The sequence below is a fragment of the Tenrec ecaudatus genome, chromosome 11, assembly GCF_050624435.1.
Source record: "Tenrec ecaudatus isolate mTenEca1 chromosome 11, mTenEca1.hap1, whole genome shotgun sequence".
Classification (NCBI taxonomy): Eukaryota; Metazoa; Chordata; class Mammalia; order Afrosoricida; family Tenrecidae; genus Tenrec; species Tenrec ecaudatus.
In genome coordinates, this window is record NC_134540.1 from 83,528,538 (window position 1) to 83,555,159 (window position 26,622).

The following is a 26,622-nucleotide window of genomic DNA, read 5'->3' on the forward strand; positions in this document are numbered from 1 at the left end:
AAGGATAGGTCCCCGCCAGCTCCAGTTAAAGCGGCACTCTGGCCTTTTTCTTCCTTTGCATGCTTCTCAATCTTGTCTAAAGACCGTTCATGACAAGTTTAGTTTGAATAATTTGCATACTTCAGGGATAGTTGGTATCATGGTATTCTATGAAAAACATTTTCACGTTTAGGAATTTTTCTTCAAAGGAACTTTGGTGGGACAGTGGGTTAAGTGTTGGGCTGCTAACCCCCTCCTCAGCAGTTCAAGCCCATCAACCACACCACAGGAGAAGGCTGGGGCAGGCTGCTCAGGTCAAGATGGACAGTCTTGGCATCTTCAGGTACTCTGTCCTAGAGGGCTGCTGTGAGTTAGAGTGGACTTGCAGCAGATTTGGTGTTGGGGTCAGTGTTCTTCGGGAGATAAGGAATTGCTTTACAGGACAAAACAACTTTAAAATTATCCTAACGTCTTCACTAGTCTGTGGGTATCGTAGCTGCTAAACAAAAGTGCCTGAGGCAGAAACTTATAACCGAAGTCTTCTTAGAAAAGATCTTTTTTTTTTTAACCAAATAATCCATATTTATTGATTGGGGCCTAGAAAGAAACTTTACACCTTACTACATCACTAAAGATTTTGCTAAAAGAAAAGATCTTGAACAGAAATGTGGGCAGAACTTTCAGCAAAAGTGGATGGGTGTGGGAAGAGATAGTACATTCTTAAAAGCATAATGCCTAGAACTAGAAAGAGCCCCAGAGATGTACTGTTACAGGTTGGACTGCTATCTGCAAGGTCAGCAGTTCAAAACCACCAGCTGCTTCATGGGAGAAAGGTGGGACTTTTACTCCCGTAAAATATACACCGGGGCAATTCTATTCAGCCCTATAGGGTTGCTGTGAATGGACATCGATTTGAAGGCAATGAGTTTATTTTGTTTTCTTTTGAGAACTAGAAATACTTCATCATTAGTGTTAAAAGATAACACTAAACAATCACCCTACAACAAGCATGATTTATTATTTATATATACATGTACACGTACATCTTCCTACCTATGTGTAAGGGCCTTGATGGTACAGTCGGTTACATCTTGGGCTGCTAACTGCAAGGCCAGCAGTTTGAAACTAACTACCAACCACTCTGAGGGAGAAAGAAGAGGCTTTCTTCTATCTCTAGATGGCAGGATATCTAAATATAATGATATGAAAAAATAGCATTTTTTTCCTGCAGCTTCACAATTTTCTGTAAGAAGCCTTATTACTCTTGAACTAATGAAATCTGAGAAATTCAGCTTTAAAACAAATGCAGCCCTGTGATCCTTTTTCCGAGTGTATGCTTACACATATTTCCACATAGCTGAGGTGCTAGAAAATTAAAATGCCACGTATCCCCCCCAAAAAAAACAATTCCTTGATATCCTGCTATCAGTTATCACCCTTTCCTGTGTTACATTCTGCGGCTCTCACAGCCTGGGTTTGGACTATTTCTTTATATGGCTGTTTGCCTGTGGGATGACAGTTGGATTTGTTTCAATAGTCCAGAAACACCGTATCTGATTTCTCTGCACGTTGCGAGTCAACCCTGTTGTGTTTGTGTAGAGGGGCGGGAGGTGACATGCCTTGAATGTTGTTGATGTTTTCTACACCATGATTCAGAATGCCTTTTGGTAAACCAGCTGCGAATGTCACAGAACACTGTGGAGGAAAGGAAGCAAGCTGGTGTGCGTTGGGCTGCTAACTGCAGGGTCAATAATTCAAAATGACCAGCTGCTCCACGGAAGAAAGAGGACTCTTTGTACTTATGAGGAGCCACCAGGGCCAGTTCTCCCTGCCCTGTGGGATCCCTACAAGGAGGCATCAGCTCAGCGGCAAAATCAAAGTCGACTGCCATTGAGTCCGTTTTGATGCTACAGGGCAGAGCAGAAATGTCCCTTTGCGTAGTGCAGCCCTTGCAAGGCTGTACATCTTTACAGGCGCAAAGAGCCTTCTGTTTCTCCCAGAGAGCTACGTATAACCCACTGCACCACCAGGGCCCCTTTCAGAACACCACCCACCCTTTCATGTAACCATCAGGTGCAGCCCATCCTTCTCTCAGCCACAACCTCATTTTAATTGCTGGGCATTGGGAATGGGGTAGTGGTTTCCATCATACTTGGGGGAAATCTTTAATCTACAGTTTAAGTTTTGGTTAAATGAGAGTTTTTTCCCGTGATCTCTTCAGTTATTTTTTATCAAAAGCCAAAATGGTACCGTGTGCTTGATGATGGTGTCAGTGAGCAGTACTAGTACAAGCATATAAAACATGGCCTGCGTTTCTTTTTCAACTAGTTTGAAAAGCTGTGCCCGCTCTCCCCCTTGCTAGTGACTATTTCCTCTTTGTGCAATCATGAATTAGGAAACGATTTCAACAGATAAAACAGAATGGCGTATTAATTGCAACCCAATACCCTTTCTGGGCAACCTTTGTCTCTTCCCTGCTGTCTGCTGAGAGAAAACATACTGCGTTTGTCCTGGAAGCTGGGAAATGGGAAAGAACTTTCCAGTCCCATTCTCTCTGCTTGCGTGCCATGCTTGTTTTGTTTTCAGTTGTCTGGGGGAAAATTCAGATTGAATTTTCCACTTGAGTGGGATAGAGAATCACAATGAAAATCATTCAGTTTGCCATTTGGTAATTTAACCAGACTGTCGCGACACTTTGAATATCCCAGTAGGACACAGAAACCTTTGATTGAAGTCAATGTCGTGGTTGGTGTTGCCAGTGCCTGCTTCCATGATCTATTAAGCAGATCTATTTGTGGAATGGGGCACTGCTCTTTTCCTATGTAAGAGTCCCACATTTTAGGATCAGTTGGTCAAAATGTTCAGCTTCTCTTTTTAAAACCCTGTCGAAATATTTGATAGAAATGCACATAATTCAGCCATTGCCCTTTTTTAACATCTTTTTTCTTTTGCCATTGCCGTTTTTTTTTAAAGAGCTGATGCTTTGCTTTCACAGTTCTGCTCATGATTATATCCAGGTTTTAAGTATTTGAGCTCCTGGGAGTAGCTGCCATTTGGGGGTTATGATGGCTCTACATAGTTGATTTATCTTGAGCTTGTGACTTATATCAGAGATGGAATTTGCTTTGGCTGAAACCACTGCGTTAGCCAGACTAGTGGAATCTGAAACTCAGCAACATTCTTTACAGAGCCTGCCCTAGTAGATTAGACCCTCCGTATGTGATAAGGTTAGGCTCACAGTAAAACTCACTGCCATTGAGCTGATTCCAACTCATAGTGACCCTACAGGACAGAGTAGAACTGCCTTTGGAATTTCTGAGACTTTAAATCTTTACAGAAGTAGACAGCCTCCTCTTTCTCCTGTGGAGTGACTGGTGGCTTGAAATACTAACCGTATTGTCAGCAGCTCCATTCCTAGTTCACTACTCCACCAGAACACCTTGAGCACAGGCCGCAGCTTCCCTTAAGGTTCTTTCCAGGAGGTTCAGTAATCTGATGAACACTCTTTAGCACAATACCAACAGGTAGGAGGAGCCCTGTTGGTGTAGTGATTACACATTTGACTGCTAACCACAAAGTCAGCAGTTCAAAACCACCAGCTGCTCTGAGCGAGACTTGGCTCGCTCTCATAGAAGAGTGACAGTCTCAGAAATTCACAAGGGCAAGTCTACTCTGCTCTACAGGGCCACTGTGACTTGGCATCAATGGCAGTAAGTTGTGTGTGTCAGAGCACCCGAACTGATGTGGAATTTGGAAGATCCCATAGGACAAGACTTCATCTCAAAAGAGAGATTTGCATTTCAGAAACTCAACATTTTCTGACTATCATCTGGCACAGGATAGATGACCAGAAAATACTGAATTTCTGAAGTGTAAATATCTGTACTTCTGAATGGCTGTCAAGAATGCTGGAGGTTGAGAACTGCTCTGTGGGATCTTCCAAAACTCTGCATTAGCTATAGTGATAGAGTGCTGATCGGTTTATGAACCTCATGGGAAGGAAGGCAAGGGAAGCTGGAACCTAAGGCGACCTTAGTTCTGTAGCCCAGCACAGCACTGGAAGATTTTTGCAAAAGCCACCGGAGAAGGCTCATTATTCAGATAAAATTGGCCTTTATAAAGAGCTTCCCCTCCACCTCAAGTGCTATTTTAACACACTGCTGTAGCAGCAGTAGTAGTTGTGGTCAAGGGAGTTCAGATAAATGTTTCTCTCAAGGTTACGGTTACAGGAGAAGAGAATTGTTTGCATTTCTTGGAGTGACATTATTATCTGCCAGAAGTGGTTTAAAAGTAACAAAATGTCTGGATGTAAAATGTGGCCAGCTGTATTTATTTAACCTTAAATTGCCACTTTTCCACCTAACCTTTTGGAACAAACAGCACACAACATATTTCTTTTAGCTAAATTAAACAAGTGACTGACTGACTAAGCCTATATGGTACTTCTGAGAAAATAGTGCCAACTAACTTTTCCCTCTGGGGCGAGCCCTCTGCTATAGTGGGCTATGCATTGCTCTGCTGACTGCAAGGTCAACCGTTCAAAACCACCCTCTGCCCTATAGAAAAAAGATGAGGCTTTCTATCTGTTTCCGGAAGGAAACTGTCAGGGGCAGTTCTACCCTGTCCTATAGAGTTACTAAGAGTCAGAATCAAGTTGATGGCAGTGGGCTTGGTTTGATTTTTCAACCTTTCATGAAAGAAGCACTCAAAGCACGTTATTTAGGCCCTTGGCTGCTAACTCAACTTTGTTAAAGAATTACAGACTTTGAAAAAAAAAAAAAGTGGGCGTCAAAAAATAAAAAGAATTACAGCCTTTGAAACCCTTGGAGCAGTCTGTCTTACGAAAGAGCTTCTAGAAGTTTGTGGGGAAATTCTATTATCTCTTGCTTCCGGTTTTCCACACTTTTTGAAGCCCCCTTGTATAGGGTCAATATAAGTCAGAAACTTACATTGCTTGAGTTTTTTAAGTGACTGCAGTTACTAGCTGATATTAGTCAGGGCCCTGATGTCATACAACACAATCTGGCTCACTCGATACTGGTTAACTGAGAACATCGGCATCACTACTTGCTTACAGTGAAAGAAACCGGTTCTGTTCCCTCCACAGAGTTGCATATTATCACAGAAGCTGAGACTTCTACTTGCTTGTTTGTTAATCTGAGAAATACATACTACCAGTAGCGTGCTTGACGCTTCTTAGTTCATGTCCTTATGTCTCTTGTGTCAAGAGCACATAGCAAGAGCTTCATATGTTCAGGGATGTTATAAAATAACATAAATAAGTAACCAGTGGAACCAAGTGAACAGTGACTTCTTAAGAGGCCTCGACTTTTCCAGAATCACTGCTGAAGCGAAGCCTGCAGCCTGTTTGTGATTCCATCGCCAGCTGCCATCCAGTCAGTTAGCCCCAGAGGCCCCATAGGTCTGAGCTTCTAAGACTGTAAAAGCGGTATGGGAGCAGACAGCCTCTTCTCTTTGATGGGAGCCACAGGTAGGTCCAGACAACTGACCTTGAGCTTGCAGTGTGCAGTAGTGTGTAACCGCTACACCTCCAGGGCTCCTGTGCTGTCAATAGGTCGCTAAAATATCAGCTCCCCTACAGCTCTCTTGGTTTGCTCTGAGCCCTCATTTTGTTTGCTGTCTCGGGATTATTAATATGTGTGAGGCACATTCCTTTCTCACTCAGTGTTTTGGTTTTTAGGTGGAGAATAAACTGGTTGAGTCCTTCCCTCTTGCTAGCAAGTAGCTAACAGGGAAGAGATGCTTAATGGAAGCGCTGTCCTTTTCACGTGTCATTTTCCCTTCCTTGAGCGTCCCACTCCCCCCCCCTCCCGCTGCTGCTTCTGCTGTTAGCGTGAGTGTTAGGTGTCGTGGGGTTGCCTGAGACGTATGGGCATCCCATGGGCAGCAGAGTGAAACACTCACCGCCCGGTCCCGTGCCATCCTCACAATTGTTACGTCTGAGCCCATGGCTGCCGCTACTGTGTCATCCCAGCTCAGAGGTCTTCATCTTCTTCACTGACCCTCTGCCAGGCATCAAGAATCCTCAAAAGCATTAGTGAGCGGAAATGGCCTGGTATTGGCCATTTTGAATCGGGCAGTCATATAGGTTACTATAGTAGGAATGACACAAATCAAGAGGAATAAGCATCACATTTATCATCAAAAGGAACATTTCAAGATCTGTTTTGAAATGCAGGGCCATCTGTGATAATATGTATATATTCTCAAGGAAGACCAGTTAATACAACTATTATTCAAAATTGTGCACTAACCGCTAAAGCTAATAATGAAGAAATTGAAGAATTCCACTAACTTCTTCAAGCTGAAATTTATCGAACATGTGATCAAAATGCATTGATAATTCTTTAAGATGCACAAATAATTATTGGCAATTGAAATGCAAAACTTAGATATAGGAGGAAGGAACGGTGGTGTGGCCTGGTGTGATCCCATGGTTGCCGCTCCTGTGGCAATCTACCCTGGTTCTCAGTCAACAGCACCCTCGGTGGTTAAAGGAAGTACAAGGAGAACAGACTGATGTCTGCAGAAATGTAAACAGAAACAAAGCCATAAATCTGCCTATTGACCCATATCATGACCCCGTACAACAGAACTACACCCCCCCCCCGTTCTGTCTTACCCCCACATAAAGACCGTTCATTGGTGAAGCTGATCAAATAAACCGTTTTAAGATCTTTTTGTGGTATCTGATACCTTTGATCAAAAAGGACTCATAGTAAGATGACCTCCATTAAAGAGTTGTATTTCGAGTATCTGTGAGTCACACACTCTTCAGTAACAATCCCTGCTTCCTTCGCACCTGATATCCTTTCAAGAGGATAACTGGGAGAGTTAAATAGAATTTCCACGACATTGCCACCACTTCTCCCGATTTAGTGGGGAGAGCTGCCGTAGTTGAAGGTGTAGAACAATTTAGTGGCTGATGGGAGTTTGGATTTTATTCTCAAGCCACAGGCCTCTTTTGATGGCACTCAACACTGGTAAGAACGTGTGCTGGGCAGGACTAAGGGCATACCAAAAACAATCAGAATGTAAACTGAAAGCACTTTTACTTTATTTTGAACCTAGTTTCTTACTGTGATCCAGAAGCAGGTTTTTTATTTTTTTAATTCGGGTCATCAAAAGGAAAATTAAGATTAGTAGAATACCCACACATACTCTCTGTAGTGCTTTCATTTCCTCAATATATATATTATTTCTTTTTCCTTCTTGTTAGGAGTGAGTGAGTGTGAGAGAGAGAGAGGGAGTGTGTGTGTGTGTGTGTGTGTGTGTGTGTGTGTGTGTGTGTGTGTGTGTGTGTAAAGGCTTAAAGAAGTTCATGTGAAAAGGAAATGAAGATGGAAAATTCCCATGAACTTCATAACGTCCCCTCATATTGCTAATGGGGATGCAAAGTGATACAACTGCGCTGGTAAAAACAGTTGGGCGGGTTATAAAGCAAAGAACAAAAACTTAAAGCTAAGCATAAATTAACTTATGCCCCAACAATCACACTCCCAATCAGTTATCATGGAAATGTGGAAACTGAGATTGATGCAGAAATGTGTGCTCCCATGTTCACAGCAGCTTCATTCAAAACATTCCCAAACTGCAAAGTCCCCAAGGGCCCTTCTGTGATGAAAGGGTCTTTCTGCACCTTCTTTGCAACTTCCTGATGCTCCAGACTTAGTTTTAAACAAAAGTTGAACATGTCGGCTGCAGACCAGTCACATTTCGCTTGGTTCTTTGACAGAAGAAGAGTTTTATGGGCATAAATCTTTAGCTTTTTTCAGTATTTTATTCTTCGTGTCATAAAAATTATTACTAGTTATGAAATAAATAATTAGTTATCTCTTGGTGTGAGTCAAAGCACTTGGCAGACTTGTCTGTCTAGCTAATTTGTTCTTTCATTATTTTCACTAACTAGACCAAATAAATGGATTACTGTCCCTCCCCCCCCCCCACACACACACACACACTTTAAGGAGCCTTGGTGATGCAGTGATCAGCACCTCTGTGGGACACAGACAGAGCAATCTGTCACTGTAAAGATTCCAGCTCAGGAAACCCTATAGGACAGTTCTAGTCCACACAAACTCAAAACTCACAGGGACCCTATAAGATAGGGTAAAATAACCCCCAAACTTATCTTTTTCCCCTGTAGTGACTAATAGTTTTGAACTGCTGATCTGTGGTCAGCAGCCCACTCTTAACCCACTGTACCATCAGGACTCCTTTATTCTGTCATTCAGGGTTGATATGAGGCAGTAGTAGCTACAGCACGCAACAGTAGCTTCCATTCTCTTAAGTCAACAAATAGATCACTAAGCACCTGCTAAATGCTATTCTCTGTTCAAGGACTGCAGATACAGACCTAACCAATACAGATGTCCTCTCCTCATTGTGCTTACAATTTTGATATGTGAAGTGCAACTGCAAATGTTGAAAGCACACCAGCTCGTGTGATCATGAGGTGTCTATGGGATCAGGCATCAAAGAACAAAAGTCCATATCATTGTGAGTGAGGGGGAGTGCAGATTGGGGACCCAAAGCCCATCTGTAGGCAACTGGACATCCCCTTACAGAGGATTGCGGGGAGGAGACAAGCCAGTCAGAGTGTAGTGTAACAATGGTGAAACATACAACTTTCCTCTAGTTCTTTAATGCTCCCCCACACACACACTATCATGACCCCAATCCTACCTTACAAATCCAGCTAGACCAGAAGATGTACACTGGTACAGATAAGAACTGGAAACACATGGAATCCAAGACAGGTGAACCCCTTAGGATCAGTGGTGAGAGTGGCGATACTGGAAGGATGGAGGGAAGGTGGGGTAGAAAGGGGGGACCGATTAGAGATCTACATATAACCCCCTTTCTGGGGGATGGACAACAGAAAAGTGGGTGAAGGGAGATGTTGGACAGTATAAGACATGACAAAATAATAATGATTTATAAATTATCAAGGTTTCGTGAGGGAGGAGTGGTGGGGAGGGAGGGGAAAAATCAGGAGCTGATACCAAGGGCTCAAGTAGAAAGCAAATGTTTTGAGAATGATGAGGGCAACAATTGTACAAATGTGTTTGACACAATTGATGTAAGTATGGATTGTGATAAGAGTGTATGAGCCCCCAATAAAATGTTTTTTCTTAAAAAGAGTGAACACTTTGGCCCCATGTCTGAGTACTGTCAGAATTCAGGAGCTCATGTGGATTAAAAATGGCAGCATAAACATGGTCGCTGAAGACAAAATAGGTGCATAAGCAAATGTGGTGAAGAAAGCTGATGGTGCCCTGCTATCAAAAGATACAGCATCAAGGGTCTTAAAGACTTGAAGATAAACAAGCGGCCATCTAGCTGAGAAACAACAAAGCCCACATGGAAGAAGCACACCAGCATGTGTGATCATGAGGTGTCGATGGGATCAGGCATCAAAGACCCAGAACAAAAAATCATAATGTGAATGGGGGGTGGGGGTGGGGGCGGAGGCGGTGTGGAGTGGAAGCCCAAAGTCAATCTGTAAGCAATTGGACATCCCCTTACAGAAGGGTCGTGGGGAGAAGACAGGTCAGTCAGGGTATACTATAGCACCAATGAAACACAGCTTTCCTCTGGTTCTTTAATGCTTCCTACCCCCCGACTATCATGACCCTGATTCTACCTTACAAATCTGGCTAGACCAGAATGGGTTGTGATGAGTTGTACAAGCTCCCAATAAAATGATTTGAAAAAGCAAAGCAAAACAGTGGCATAGAATGTTATTAGGAAAACCTACAGAGCATAATGGCTTCTGGCATTGGGGGGAGAGGGCTCCATCAGGGCCTGGATCCCCATGAGGATGAACTTCATAAGGATATAAAGTTAAAGTTCAGGTCTTGGAGGGAAGTATTTGAACTTTAATTTGAAACTTAGTATTTTCCAGCTGAGTGACTCTCTGCAACTCAATTAACCTCTCTGAGAAGATACTAGTCTCATTTAATTTTTGTGCATGATGAATGGACCCTGTATGAGAGGTCTCCATAAACTGGCTAAATAAAAAGGTTTTTGTCCAGAGCATGGTGAGGGCCCCTTATTTGTTTACCTTGTTGTTGTGACCCATAGAGACCCTTTGCACAACAGAACAGAACATTGCATTGTCCTGCACCTTGCTTGTCATTGTTCCTGTGCCTGAGCCCAGTGTTTAGCCAGAGTATCAATTCATCTTGCTGAGGGCCTTCCTCTTTTTTGCTGCCTTTCCATTTTGCCAAGCATGATGTCCTCCTTCAGGATTGGTCCCTCCTGACAATGTGTCCCAAGTATGTAAGACGAAGTCTTGCCATCCTTGCCTTTACGGAGCACTCTGGCTGGACTTCTTCCAAGACAAATGGGTTTGTCTTTGGCAGTCCATGGGACTTCCAATATTATTCTCCAGTACCACAAATCAATGCATTGATTTTTCTTTGATCTTCCTTATTCAATGTCCAAGAAAATAAACAAAGCATTTCTTTACCTAGAACTACTAAAATTATTACCCAGAATGTTCTCCCTGGGGAGGACAAGCTCCCGTGTTTGTGGAATTGATCCCAGTATATAGATACGATAATCAAAGATAATGGAAATGAACATTGAGTTTGAGGTGTGAAAACAGGAGACTGTGTGAAATGTAAATAGAGAGGCATTAGCTGGGGAAGGGGAGAAGACCCTTGTGTGGCACTACACATGCCGCTGCCAGTCGGTGTATGTGTGTGTGTGTATCTATCTGCCCATCGTTCTCGGTCTCTCTCCTTCTCTGACTCCTCTCTTTTCTACATGGTCATTATTTAATGAAAAACTAAGAAATTAAAAAGAAAAGCCACGAGATTGTATTTTGCCTACTTAAAACAGCAATTCCCTCTCATCTGGTGTCTTTAAACTTTGGTCCCCAGTCCTGATAACCCCCAGCCCTTGAGTTCCTGAACTCTGAGATCTTTTGGGGTCAAATTAGGTACACTTAGTGTCATTTTCTGCTCCTCCTCCCATTTTTGTCCCATTCCCTAATCCATTTTGCTCCTCAGTAATTATTTCTAACCATTTTTCTCCCAGAGGGATTAAAACCATAGAGCCTAGAATCAGACTACCTCGGTGTTAATGTTGGCTCCACAGGGGGTGATTTATCCCCCACCGTGTCTCATTTTGCTCTTCTGTAAATAAATAGTATCTCCCTCAAAGGGATGTGATGAGCACTCAGTTCAACAGTGAGCACTTAGTAACCCCAAGAGCTATTATTTATAATTATATCTGTGAGTCTCAGTTATAGCTTACCCTCCTTGCTACTGGTTTCATGACTGCCCTATCTCAACAGTGACCTGCCTGGCAGATCATCTTTCTCTTTCCCATTGCTCTAGAGCAGTGGTTCTCAATCTTCCGAATGCTGCGACCCTCTAATGCAGTTCTTCGTGTTGTGGTGACCCCCAACCGTATAATTATTTTCGTTGCTACTTCATCACTGTACCTTTGCTACCGTTATGAATCAGGCAACCCCTGTGAAAGGGGTTTTGACCCACAGGGTGAGAACCGCTGCTCTAGATTGTCTTGGGCAGATTCCTCTTGGTACCTTGATTTGGGTGGGCTGACACTGTGGTACTGAGAGGATTTGAAAAAGATTCTGAACCCTTTTCTTGTGAATAATACATCATCATTGCCAATAAGACAACTGTGAGATGACAATACCATGGAATGAATATGACAAGAAAGGCATGACTTTTTTTAATGGATAGACAATTAACGGCCTTGTTAAACCATGATAAAGATGGTGGTGTAGTGGTTAAGTGTTGGCCTTTGATCTTGAAGGTCTGCAGTTAGAGACCACCATCTGCACTGCTAGAGAAAAATGAGGTCTTCTACCCCTATAAAAAAGCTACAGGTAGAAATCTCACAGGGGCAGTTCTACCCTGCCCTGTGGGCATAGCTTTGATGGCAGTGAGTTAGGGGTTTTGGTTTGTTTTGTTTTTCAGTTTCATGATAAAGACTAAGAACTTTGGCTCACCTAAGTTACGCAAGTATGGTATTTCAGAATGCCTCATAAGCATGCAAGAGATGAGCAATGAATGAGGGAGACATGAATTGATGCCTTTGAACTGCAAAGACCATTGAAAGTATCATAGACTGCTAGAACAATAAGCAAATCTGCCTTGGAAGAAGTGCAACTCAAATGCCCCTTAAAAGGACCAGCCCTTGAGGGGGACATCATGCTTAGTAAAGTAGGAAGGTCAATAAAAAAAGACAGCTCTCGAGGAGATGCAGCCTCACCGTAGCTGCAGCAGTGGCCTCAAATGTAACATTTGTGAGACTTGCACTGTTCATTCTGTTGTCCATACGGTTGCTCTGCGTCGCAACCAACTTTGATGGCTTCTCCCAAGTTCTCTCTATCAGCTGTAGATCCTTGAAACAAGGTTAACCCTGAGCTCCACCTTCTTTTTCCCCGAAGTCTTCATTCAACTATGTTGTTGATCTCTCAGTATATACCGAGTGCTAGTAACACTCACCCTTAATTTCAGAGACTCCGACGAATGAGGGGAAAGTGACTAAAAAGCCTATATGGCAAGTATGCCCTGGAATTACGGGAGCATGGGCTTCTGATTCCCCAACAGAGAGGGTACAGCAGCATCATATTAGAAATGGAGTTGTTGTTGTTGTTGTTGTTTGGGGGGAAGAATGGCATCCTTATAAGCACTCCAGAAGATTTGTGTGCCCACCAAAGCTGAAAAGTGTAGGGTTCGTCTTGCTTAACCCTGACAACAAGTAGAGCCCTCTCTGGCCGCAGTGTAGTGTTTACGGCCACATTCCACTGAGCAGGCTGCTCCTCCGAAGGCTATGCCATGACTCTGTGGAATGTTTTCCAGGGCTTCCCAAAAGCTTCAGAGAGCCCAGGCTGTCCCGCTGCCTGCTGCCTGCCGAGCTGCCGGAGCTCTTAACTTGAAGTTCCAGCAGGGATCCTGGCCAGCCGGCCAGGCTGACGTATGTGGGAATAGTGGGAGTGACCCCTGTCTGGGAAGTGGGGGAGTCCTCAATATTGTTTCTGCTGCTGCTGTGTCCTTCTGTTCACTTCCCCGGCTTAGAGCTGGCCGATCTGCGAGGATGGCGTTCCCGGGCAGAGTGCGCCCCTATGCTATCCCAGAGCACGAAGAACTCCCCCAGGCAGCCCTTAACAATGCCCACGAGGCTAATGGCCACGAAGACGAGAGGGCTGTGTCCAAACTGCAGCGCAGGCACAGTGACGTAAAAGTCTACAAGGAGTTTTGTGACTTTTATGCGAAATTGTAAGTGTCTCCTCTCTCAGCGAGTGACTCCTCCGGATTCGCATTCTTGCTCTCCTTAGCTGTCCTTTCTGGCCTGCCAGTGCTGGGTGATGTACTTTACCGGCAGCGATAGTCCTTCCTTCTGGGAGACGGAGAGGGGGCCTCGGGGGCCTCGTCATGTTCAGACATTACACTAGAGGAAGCACAAATGTGACTTCAAGGAGGATGCTGCTTTGAAAGGGAGAGCAAGGAAGACTTTGGCATCTGTGCGGATAGAAATCCTTGTTAGTGCTGCCAAGTCTGTTCTGACTTGTTCCGACCCTCTGTACAGCTGCAGTCCCGATACTAGTAGACATCGCTACCATGTAGTTCAAAGAAGGGGGCTTCAGGATTTTCCTGGAGAGGTTTATAATAGAAAATACTTTTTAAAAAAAAGAAAGAAAATACTGGTGCTTTTTAAAACTTTGCAAAAGTAGAGGGAGGTGAGGTTGGGGAAATCAATTAAGAATTTTATTTAAAGACTACTTATAAAGAACTACCTTTTTTGTTTTGCTTAACAATGTGCGATTTGAAATGGATTCATTGAATGTCAGAATTACTATCTTCAAAGGATTGAATAGAAGGAAAATGTGTGTGTGTGTGTGTGTGTGTGTGTGTGTGTGTGTGTGTGTGTAGAGGGGGGGCTGTTAAAGAACTCTTCAGTGGTTCGTCTAAATGATTTTGTTAAATTAATTTTAGCAAAAAACTTATAAAATGCATACAGGATAGCCTTTTAGAGCAACCCAAGTAAGATGATTGACCTAAATAAAAGTTGTAAACTAGGACTGTTAAAAATCCCAAACTTGCCACAAAAGAGGTGACGAAAAGGTAACTGACAAGATTCTCCATTCCCATGAGTCTACTCTATTCTACGTAATACTGCAACAGATGTAATGTATCTTCACATTTCATGAATAGCTTTGGGAATAGTCATTATGCTGTAACTAACATTTTAACTACTTAGTGAATTTTCAAAGTGATTTTTGGATTTTTACATTGTTGCATTTTAAAAACAGAAAATAAAAGAGTTGAAAAATGGAAAGCTTCATGATGACAAATTTTCGGTGTAAGGTTCTTTTGTGAAAATAGATAAATTAAATCAGTTATGATTGACTAAAGGTATATATGTGAGTGTGTGTGTCACATTTTGAAGCCCCCTCTTACAGCCACATGTGCACTTAACTGTCATCAAGACTTTTTAGTGAGTCTTTTCCTGAAAAGTTAACAACTAGTTATGACAAACTGAATAACAGCTTGTATAATTCTTTGATGCTGTTCATGACTATTAAAAAATCATGCTCAAACTATAGTGAAAAGTTAAGAACAAAACAATATGGTAATATAATAAAATGGATTAAAATATTTATAGAAAAATAGAATTAGGAGATAATAAGTATAAAGTTAACTAATATATTATAAAATATATGTATATACTATAAAGTACACACAATATTGAAGGGTCAAAGATAAGAAAAGAAGAAACTAATTGGTTCAAGTACCGTTGTGAGAGTATATTATTTCCTAGAATGTGTCTTCTGATGTTCTTGTTTTCTGTTACTATTTTTTTGCTTGTTATTCAAAAGGAATGCTTCTTGATATATATACTACATTATCTCTCTGAAACTAGTTTGTTCTATTTTTTGTTTTCTCTGTGTGTATGTGGGGGTGGGATAACTGCTTGCTTTTGTAATGTGTCTACTTAGTGTGCTGATGTTACGGAATATTTACATATTTGAGTATTTTGAACTTGAATGTGAATCGCATATAATAAAATGAAGTACTGGTAGCATAACTGACAGGTTTCAGTCAAGCTTCTAGGGTAAGTCAGAGTAGGAAAAATGGTTTGGCGAAACAGATTTTTAAATTGCCGATGTAAACCCAGAGATCACAAGAACATTGGGATGGAAAATGAGCCCCTGGGCTGGAAGGCACACAAAGTACACAGTGGCTGTAGCTCAGGGTCAAGTACACAATCAGGAAGATGGTACAGGCCCCAGTTGTGTTATGTCAGGGTTACCGTGAATCAGAACTGACTCCATAGCAGCTAACAATGGCATAATATAATAGAGTGCTAGCAATTCAGTAGTTACCGAGCTTTAAGATTCACTTTTCACTTGAAAATCATTGGGTGCATTATTGCTTATCATTGATTAATTTCTTAGAAATTAAGACTGAGAAAACTGTAGAATATTAATGAACTAAACTGAAAAATGGCAAATTGATCACATGTTAACAGTAGTATCTTTATGGAAAATTACCACCACCACCCCTTAAAAAATGAGAGAACAAATGTGCTTGACACAGTGGATGCATGTATGTATTGTGATAAGAGCAATAAAACTATTTTTAATGAGGGAGTATAAAGGCATTATTTTATAGTCTTGCAATTCTGTTAATGTCTATCTTAATAAGAGATTCTCATATCTGCTTCTGTATTCAACCTCTTGAGAAGGTCATGATAGAGGAAGTGTGGAAAGAAAATATGAAAGAAAATACAGTAATTGTACAACTTTTGTGGTTGAACATTGAATTGTATGATGTATGAATTATATGCCAATAAAACTGTTGAAAAGGGGTGAGGGGACTCCCACCTCCCACAGATATGGAATTGAATAGGGAGTATGGGGCACTTCCCAGAGTCTGAAAGGTAGGGCTGACTCCTCACTTTGAGAACTACTAATCTATGTGAAAATAAATTGGGACCTTTCAGTGTTTTCTTTGTCCAACTCTCTTGAGATGGCTTAGAATTAATCACAAGGCCCTGTATTGCAATTCCCACATGCTTTTCTTACTTCGCTCTCATAGCAGTACTGAAGAACGAAGGAGGGCAGGCGTGGGACTGACCCTACTTCTGCATTAGGTGATGCTGGTGGATTTTGGTCAGAGGAACGTTTTTCAGAGCTTTGCTAAAACTACCACTGAGCCAGTTGAAGAAGAATTATTTTATGCATTTCTCTCTCCAATCCACAATAATTGAAAATAACCCGGGGTGGGGGAGTGAGGGTGGCTTTCCTAGTCTTTACAGAAAAGATAGGTTGCCTGAAGCCGTGGTCAGGTTTGCCCAGCAGTGACGCTGCCTCCTCCTCCCTTTTTTAGCCTTTTAGTTTTAGTTCCATGTCTTGATGGATATAGGGATGTGGGTGTGATATTTCTGCATGAAGTTCTTAGGCTAAGATTGCAACGCAGGAATCCTCTTTTTTGTGACGACTTTCACATTGGTGGTTACAATTCCGTGAAGAAACAGCAAAACATAGAGGTGGTCACAGGCCTGCAGCTGATCTATCTGTGACATGGAGACTTCCTATTTCACCTACCTCACAGGGCTGTATGAAGAAGATTCAGACAGATGTGGGTGGTCACTTTTACAGGGTGGGTTCATTCAGTATCTGGGAAGTCAGAAGCAGAACCTGGGGATGAGCTGTGGGCATCAGAGCATTTGATTTGTGAGTGCGCATCTGCAAACAGCTTGTGCCAAACCTTTGTGAAATTACCATGGAGAGAGGCCCGCGCTGGGTGGCTGGGCCAGGGGGGCCTCCTCCACTGGCGGTCTTGCAGAAGCAACACAGTTCTTAAGTGAAATCCGGGAAGCACGCGGGAGATTAAATAATTATGTGTTCCTTTTTTTAAAGGTATTTTTTTACAAATCATTTTGCCTTTTTCTTCCAGACTTTGCAATAATTGGGTAGAATTTAGGACCATTGATTCCATCTATTGAGGTGGGGCGGGGAGGAGAGAGAGAGGGAGAGAGAGAGAGAGAGAGAGAGAGAGAGAGAGAGAGAGAGAGAGAGAGAGAGAGAGAGAGAGAGAGAGTTAGTTTTAAGACAAAGTGGAATTTGTGTGCGTTATAATCACCTTGGGATTTGTTAAAGGCACATTCTCAACAGGGTGTCAAACCAGAATGAACTTGTTTAGAGCCCTGGGAATCACCGATGGAATTACTGGAGTCAGCTACCCTATTTTCACATCCATGATTTGTCTAAATCAAGCTTGGTAGCTTATTTTACCATGTCCTTTCATGTACTGGAAATGGATACTATAATCTTAAGTGATTGCTGTTGTAGGTCTGTGAGCGGAGGGACCCAGATTCCAGTTTTCCATTTCTAACAGCTTAGTGACACCGGCTAGTCACTTTTCCTCTCTGAAACGCCATCCATTACAATGTCAAATCCTGTGATATTAAGTTACAATGATCAAAAATATTCAGTAATGGTGGCCACTGCTTGCCTTGGCCATTCTTAACAGGACTGAATGTATGGGTTACTTAAGCAGTTGCTTTGGAAAAAGATTTAATAGAAAAGATAAGTCATACCTAAGATATGACAGGGCATTCAGTTGACCAGCAATTTTCTTTCTGTTCTCAGAAAGACAGAAATTGGTTTTGGGAAACTGACTTGTGTGTATGTTAATTAGGCTGTTGATCCCTGAGGGCACATTGGTCCGTTCTTTATCCCTATTAGCCTAGCACATAGTAGACCCTCAAGAATGCCAAATTAAGGGAAAACCAGAGTCAAAAAAGGAGACCATTTCAGAACCTAAGATGCTGGGTGGAATAAAGACACTGGAACAATTTGAGTTAAGAGTGCTTAATACAAGGAAGAAAAAAACCTTTTCTATATAAAACATGCCTTTTGTGATCAGATAGAATTTACTCAATACCTTGTGCTGGTTTCTTGTCTTGAATCTCAGAAGGGTTGATATAATCTCTGACTTCCTGTCTGTCCTTGTGTGTTGCAGCAACATGGCCAATGCCCTGGCCAATGCTACTTGTGAGCGCTGTAAGGGGGGCTTTGCCCCCGCCGAGAAGATCGTGAACAGTAATGGCGAGCTGTACCACGAGCAGTGCTTTGTCTGTGCCCAGTGCTTCCAGCAGTTCCCAGAAGGACTCTTCTATGAGGTGAGTCAAGCCGGCAGAAGTGTGAGGGAACCTCCCCTCTCCTCCTCCTTTCCTTTCCTTCCCCAGCCGCTCCCCCTTCTAAAGCCACCTGCTTCACTGTAAAGTTCCGTCTCAGAGAGCATCCTGCTGCTAGCTGTCAGGTCAGTGATACCTTAAGTAGGAAAAGGTGGGTAACAGTCTTAGATCGCATGCCGTAACAAAGCTCTCCATTTACAGCCGTTCGTTCGATTCACTGTCCTGTTTCCTCACCTGGTGGTGTAGTGGGCTACGAGAATTGGGCTGCTAGCTACAAGGTCGACATTGCTAAACCAGCCAGTCCATGGAAAAAGATGAGACTTTCTACTCCTGCAACGAGTTACAGCTTAGTACAAACCCAAAAGAGCAGTTCTCCTTTGCTCTGTGAGTTGGAATCAACTTGATGGCAGGTTTTTTGGGTTTTTTTTGCGGGTGGTAGGGGGATGGGTAGTAGGGGTGGGGGCAGAACGGGGTGTTTATTTCATCGCCCTATGACTTGAGCTGTCAGTCCCAAGCACTCCAGCTCAGCAAACCAAATCCTCTCGCCATATACTCCACCCCATTCACAAGTAAAAGTTAATTCCATTTTATTCCAGCCGTTTGAAGCCCACTTTATCTTCTATCTCGCTGGCTCCTTTTTTTAATCTTATGGAACATCCTCTTCTAAGTGAGTGTCTGCTACCTGTTTTATGACTATCGTTGACTAATTCTCTTCCATATATTAGCCCAAGTTCCTCACCAAATACCGTGTCTGTTCCAGTGAGTTTTATGGGATTATTTCTGTTTGGATGACTGTGTCTGATTTTCCCACCACTCTCTACAGGGGCCCTAGTGGCATAGTGGTTACACATTGGGCTGTTAACTATAAGGTCAGCAGTTCGAAACTATGAAAGACAAGGCTTTCTACTCCCATAAAGAATTACATTCTTGGAAACCCATGGGGGAAACTCTTAGGGTCATAGGGTTTCTGTGAGTGAGCACTGGCTCAAAGGCAGGGCAATGGTTTTGGGGTTTTTTTCTACAGAGCAAGTGCTCAAGAATTGCTTCTTGCTCAGAGAAAGTGTCAAAGAGGAGGCTAGATGTCTGTAACCATGAGTACACACTTTTTTTTTTTCCTGAAGAGTCTGGAAAAATGTTGTAGGCTGGTACACTGTTTGTATTTAGTTCTTCTGTGCATTTTGTGTCGCTTTTCGAAGTATGTTTTCCTTGATCCTTTATGTTACCTTGTGGTCTACATGTCCTTTGTATTTTTTCTCATCAGTACTAAAACTTTTTCAGATAAGCATGAGAATTAGGGCCATGGGGTGGGGTGGACTAGGGAGGTGGACCCCAAATGAAAAATCAGAGTGGTATGTACTCATGTGTGAAAAATCAATTCATGGAAAGAGAGGGGAAAAAATGAGCTGATGCCAGGGGCTTAGGTGGAGAGCAAATATTTTGAGAATGATGAGAGCAATGAATGTACAAATATGCTTTACACAATTGATGTATTTATAGACTGTGATAAGAGTTGTATGAGCCCCTAATAAAATGATTAAAAAAAAGAAAAGAAAAAAGCAGAAAATATTTTTTAAAGAAAAATTAATTCGATGATAAACAACTTAAATCTTTACATAACTGCATATAAATGCTATTTAGATACAGTTCTCGATAAGATCATATATTATGTACAATTATGGTACAGCCCTAGCTGGCTGCTCTTTGGTTTCTTTTGTCTACCAGATTTTCAAATTTCCCAAGTTTAGAAGTGGTTTCTGCGGAAGGAAAGGTAGTTTTTAAAGGTCATTTAGCAAGTCAATTGTTTGGCACTCAGACACCCTTTTCCTATAGAAACAATGCCACACAGGGCCCTGGAGTCTGGCTGGGGGTGGGGGTGGGGGTGGGGTAGGCAGACAAGCAGTTTAACCCATTCTGGGCACAAGAAAGGCAGAACAGAAGTGCTGTGTGCATGGTGTGTTTAACAAAAAGGAGGACTTTCAGAATTTGCTTAGGAAATGCTATTATATTCACTGGCATTGAGGTCCTACTATGTGCCAGATAACACCCATTTCATAAAACAAAAACTTTGGGAATAGGATCAGGAGTTCTTTTTTCTTTTCGTTCTTTCTTGGGTGGTCGCACTCTCTTAGTCCATGGTGGTACCTTTTTGGGTGCAAGGACAAGTTCCAGAAGGTTGTGGGGTGCGAAGTGGCAGGAGAGATCCAGTGTCCTCCAGAGGAGGGGAAGAGAAGCTTGGGGTGGGGGTGGGGTGTAAATGGTGATATCCTGGCTGGGATTGTGGGTGGAGCTAAGGCTGATAGTAAAGGGGGCAGCACCTGGAGGATGTGGTCTGGGATTGTTAGGAAGAAAAGGAAATCCTAAGGAGCTGGGACAACTTCTTGCAGTTGTGATGGTGATGGAGTTCGAGACTCTACAGACCTGCTTCGGTGGAGTCGAGGTGAAACACTATAATAATTGGCCACAGTAAAGGCTGCCTGGATGGCAGAAAGAACAGTAACTTGGAAAGCACATTCAAAGGAATCATTGAAAGCTGACTTCAGAAGAAACGTTAGTCCATAGGTTGTAACTCACCTCTTTACACCCACTCACTTTTTTGTTTCTGGTTTTTTATTTGTTTTGTTTTGTTTTTTGAGACCCGGAAAGATTGAAATGTCCTTGATAACATGGCTTGGGACATGAATAGGCTTAGAATGTAGGTTTGTCCCCTGATACCTGTAAACAGTATCCTTTCCCATGTATAAGCTTGCCACATGGAAGATGATGCTTTTTTGAAATGGATGATTGTGGCCAATCGAAACATAGGATCTCAGGACAGCCTCTAAAGGTGCACGAGAGAACTGGAGTCCTGATGTTGTAAACACAGTTTCTATTTACCCTGCCTGCTACTTCCTCCGAGACCAACCTGGGGTGCCAGCCCTTGACCATTCTCTTTTTCCTTCACTGCCCTGTCGCCAGCCTTTTGGGATTAATGACGCTGTTATACTCTCTCCAGTAATGAGCATGACCACAGCTCATTGTTCCATATTTGGGTTCCATAATCTGCAAAGCCATTTATGCTGAGTGAGCGGGAAGGCTGTGTTACCGCCTTGAATAGAACAGAAGAAATCATGACTCATACTTGTTCTCCTCCACCCCCGTCACTCTGCCCTTTGCTTGTCTGGATTTGTCTCATAGGATTCCAAAAGACACTACACAGATGTGGTTGAATAATGAGCTACTGCGCTGGCTCGACACCCTTTTAAGCCTTCGGGGAGATTTCAATTTTAGCCACAACGTTTACCATTAAAACTGTTTTTCCAGGCCAGGGATTCTTAAACCTGCATACGAGACTGAGAATCTTCCTTTTAATTGAGTAATATTAGAGGAAAAGGTATCAGGGCCATTCTCAGTTATGCCCAGTGTTATATACGGAATTGTTCCCCCAGAAATAGTTACCAACTTGGCTAGGCCAGGATTCCAGTGTTGCACAAATAACCTCCTTTTGTAATCCGATGCACTTATCCTCTGTGTTGTAAATCCTAATCTCTATATGTGAGGAGTCCTGGTGGCGTAGTGGTTATTTATTGGGCTGCTGCCTGAGAGGTCAGCAGTTCGAAACCACCAATTGCTCCTTAGGAGAAAGATTAGGCTTTCTACTCCTGTCAAGATCTATAGTCTCAGAAATCAGCAAGGGCAATTCTTCCCTATCTTTTAGGGTCACTATGAGTTAAAATTGACTCAGGGGCACTTAGTTTTTATATATTGATGTGCAGGATACACTCTATGAAATTAGGTTGTATCTTGGGTCAGTCTTTTTTGAGATATGAAAGAAAAAATATTTTTTTCATGACCAGAGATTGAGGACCTACCTACCACCAAGAAAGAAGTGTGTCGGTTGGGTCCCTGCACTGTGAGCCTCCTAGAAAATGTTGGGCCCAGGATGTTGAAAGAAGACAGGAACCACTGCCCTCAATTTGGACTTTAGCCTCTTAAGTTCAGGAGAGTAAAAATGTATTTTAAAACCACCTACTTGTAGAATACAAGGTGGCCTCAAAATGTTCATGAAAAAAAATTCTATTTTTCGACAGTTGGGGGCATGTAATTCAGATATCATACAATTAAATAGTTCAGTCACATCAAGTTCAGTACAGTCATCACCACAATCAGGTCATTTCTTTTAATTCCATTTTTCTACAGGTCTCTACCTAGAAAACTAAAATACCCAGTGATCAGCTGTTTTCTGGAAAAGAAGCTTGCACACAGACCAAGCGTGCACACAAATGAGACAGGATTGATGGTCTTCCATCTTGATTGAAATAGTGGTTCTGTCTTTTCTACTCTATTACCATTTTTCTTGCTTTTGTCTTATGTTTACAAATGGAATACTATGCATCACTGAAAAATGATGGTGAAGCCATGAAACACCCCATGGCACAGAAGCACCAGTTATAAGGGGGAAAGGAAACACAACGAAAAGAATTTCATACCAAGGGGAACAGACTTTCACGTTAGCAGGGCAAGGGAGGAAAGATGAAGCCGCAGGCTGGATGGTTAACAGGTGTTAATGTGGGTGCAATGGAAGGTGGGGTCCATGAGAGGGAGAAGAGAAACCAAGGCTTGGAGGAAGGGTAAACCCTTTTTAAAAAAAATCCATCTATCCATTGTGTCAAGCACATTTGTATATTTGTTGCCATCATCATTCACAAAACTAACTTTCTACTTGAGCTCTTGGTTTTTCCCCCCTCCTTCTTGTCCCACTCCCTCACAAACCCTTGATAATTTTTTTAAAACATTCTATTATGGGCTCATACAACTCTTATCACAATCCATACATATACATACATCAATTGTATAAAGCACATCTGTACATTCTTTGCCTTAATCATTTTCTTTTCTTTTTTTACATTTTATTAGGGGCTCATACAACTCTTATCGCAATCCATACATATACATACATCAATTGTATAAAGCACATCCGCACATTCCCTGCCCCAATCATTCTCAAAGCATTTGCTCTCCACTTAAGCCCTCTGCATCAGGTCCTCTTTTTTTATTTCCCCTCCCTCCCCGTTCCCCCCTCCCTCATGAGCCCTTGATAATCCATAGATTGATATTTTCTCATATCGAACCCTTGATAATTTATAGATTATTATTATTTTGTCATTTCTTACACTGTCTGATATCTCCTTTTACCCACTTTTCTGTTGTCTGTCTCTCAGGGAGGGTGTTATATGTAGATCCTTGTGACTGGTTGCCCCTTTCTACCCCACTCTCCCTCCACCCTCCCGGTATCGCCATTCTCACCACATGTCCTGAGGGGTTCATCTGTCCTGGATTCCCTGTGTTTCCGGTTCCTATCTGTACCCGTGAACATCTTCTGGCCTAGCTGGATTTGTAAGGTAGAATTGGGATCATGATGGTGGGCGGGGGTGGGGGTGGGGGAAGGAAGCATTAAAGAGCTAGAGGAAAGTTATATGTTTTGTTGCTACACTGCACCCTGACTGGCTCATCTTGTCCCTGTGATCCTTCTGTAAAGGGATGTCCGGTTGCCTACAGATGGGCTTTGGGTCCCCACTGCGTACTCCCCTCATTCACATTGATAGGATTTTTTGTTCTTTGATGCCTGATAACTGATCCCTTCGACAGCTCGTGATCACACAGGCTGTCATGCTTCTTCCATGTGGGCTTGGCTGCTTCTCCGCTAGATGGCTGCTTTTTTATCTTCAGGCTTTTAAGACCCCAGATTTTATATCTTTTGATAGCCAAACACCAACAGCTTTCTTCACCACATTTGCTTATGCACCCCCTTTGTCTTCAGTGATTGTGTCAGGAAGGTGAGCATCATGGAATGCCAGTTTAATAGAACAAAGTATTCTTGCATTGAGGGAGTACTTGAATGGAGGCCCAATGTCCATCTACTACCTTAATACTAAACATATAAATATATTCACATAGATCTAATTCCCCATTGCATATATAAATATATTTACATAATGTACATGCCTGTGTTTAGACCTCTATATATGCCCTTTGCCTCCTAACTCTTTCCTTTTGTCCCACTATTATGTTCAGCCTTCATTTGGGTTTCAGTAATTCCTCTTGGTTACATTGACCTTGATCAAGCCCTACCACACCTCCTTGGCACCGATTTTGGATCACTTGTTCTAAGGGTAAACTCTTGAGGAGTTTGATTAGTAGCTCAACTGTTGACTAAAAAGTTGTTGATCTGAATTATAACCCCCTACTTAATATTGCATTAAAACATTTTTTTAACTGCAGAGGGAAAAAAAAACCCCACATCATTCTTCTCTTATTTTTTACACAGTATCCAGGCTTTCTTGTCACTGGCAAACTAGCCGTGAAGTGGATTCTCTGCATTTACTTCCCCCTTGAAAATGTGATTTACTTTTACTGTGAAACTTCCGGACCCTTTGAGTCATACAGCCTTGACATTCTTCCCCTTTGGCTGCAGAGGCCAGCCCTAGAATTAGACCATTGTTTTTCTACCTGACAGTAGGACCTGTGTCTGGAGATAAGCGAATTGAGCACAGGTATTCCTCTTTGTAGTTCTTAAATGTGATGAAGGGGCCATCGAGTTGACTACACTTGTTGATGCCTTGACCTGGTCAGCAGTTCTCAACCTGTGGGTGGCGACCCCTTTGGGGGTTGGATGACTCTTTCACAGGGGTCACCTAATTCATAACAGTAGCAAAATTACAGTTGTAAAGTAGCAACGAAAATAATTTTATCGTTGGGGGGGGCACCACCACATGAGGAACTGTATTAAAGGGTCGCAGCATTAGGAAGGTTGAGAACCACTGCTCTAGGTGAACTTGACTCTGACTAGATTATGTACTTTAGAAACTGAGACAGCGCTTCAGGGCACTGTGGATTGATTATGCTGCTCACAGACTCCACAGGAGAAAGATGAGACTGCCTGACCTTTGTAAAGATGTACAATCTGGGAAGCCTGTATGGCGTCACAATGATTTGCAGTCGACTCAGTGGAAGTAGGTTTGGGTTCTGCTTGACTTTAAGATAGTAATGAATTACCAGTGAGGAATGTCGATGGAATTTACTAATTCTTCTGCCCTGTAACGCCTGTTACCAACGTGGACTAGTTTACCTAAGGTGTTTCTTATGTCAAGATACTTGTAGTGGTGTGTTCCACCTCGTCCTGCCTGCCTAAATGTGATTATTCATACAGCACTTTCTCTGTGCTTCCAAGGTGGAGATCATGTTTTAGTATAGCTGTTTATGTATATGTTTATCTTCCCATGCAACTTTAATTTTGTCAGGTACAGGGGCTTTTCTAATTAATTTGATATCTGTTGGTACCACAAACTAGGGGAATTTGTAGAGCCTGTAGTTCAGTAAAGAGTATTTTACCAATGTAAATTGCCTAGTTTGAATACATGTGTGTTGAAAGGAGCCAAGGACCTTCACCAGAGTGAACAGAGAGAGAAAGCCTCTCCCTAGAGCTGGTGCCCGATGAACTTCTAGATTCCTACAATATGGAGGATGAAGGCTGCGAGATTGGCCACTGGCCAGTTTCAAACTGCCACCTGTTTTTCAGCAGTGGTTTGTAATTTTAAATTGTTGGAGGAAAACTCAAAGAAGATGACTATTTTATAACATTGTTTTATAAAACTATGAAAAGTACATAGAATTCTGTTTTCAGTGTTCATCAACAAAAGGTTTATGGACACACAGCAATGTTTGTTTGTTTGCATATTGCCTATGGCTGCCTTACAGCTCACAGGGCAAACTGAGTTGTAAGTACAGAGTCCATTTGACCCACAGCACCTGGATTGTGCTCTAGCCTGTTACAGCAAAAGTGTGCCGCCCCCTGGTGTACGATGGGAACACCACGGGCAGTTTGGTAATGTGCATGTGGGAACTCCATTGCATCTTTATAATTCCACTGTAGACCTTACATTATTGTGGAATGAAAAGTTTGTTTTCTACATTTTCTGGTGTGACTGTATCTTGGCCTGTCATAATTCTCTGGACATATTTTATATGAATTTTTATTCTTGTCAGGACATGGGATCAATTCAAGGTCTTGGAAGAAGCCAGAGACAAGTAGGTGTTTGTCAAGTTGAGATGGTCTGTTAAACAGGGTTCTCTAGAGAAACAAACCCAGGACACTAATGATTATATATACATTTATATAGATATATAACATAAGAAATAAACAGTTAATTAATCTATAAAGCAGTACAAATAAATGGCTCTGTGTAACTCACTTCCATGAGACAGGCAATACACTGGCAGTTCATCAAGTCTTGAGGGCCACCAGGTAGTCCTCTGTAGAGCATTTCAGGCTATCCGACCACAGGCAGCAAACAGCAAGGCAGGTCACCAATAGTCAGCCAGATTTGTGGTTCTGGCTCTACGAAGTCGACTGTTGTAAGCTTTAATTCTTGTGCCATTGTTTAATTATATTTTCCT

At 42.3% G+C, this 26,622-nt stretch overlaps 1 protein-coding gene across 4 annotated transcripts in view; it reads left to right on the forward strand.

The window, feature by feature from the left end:
• Window positions 1–26,622, forward strand: part of LIMS1 (LIM zinc finger domain containing 1) — a 168,476-nt gene that overhangs the window by 110,585 nt on the left and 31,269 nt on the right. For 3 of the 4 annotated variants that reach the window (XM_075563359.1, XM_075563360.1, XM_075563358.1), the window contains exon 2: window positions 18,015–18,174. In XM_075563359.1, coding sequence (XP_075419474.1) covers window positions 18,015–18,174 — 160 coding nt within the window. Of the gene's footprint in view, window positions 1–13,014; window positions 13,263–18,014; window positions 18,175–26,622 lie in introns of those variants that run through there. The other variant, XM_075563357.1, reaches the window with a different exon arrangement.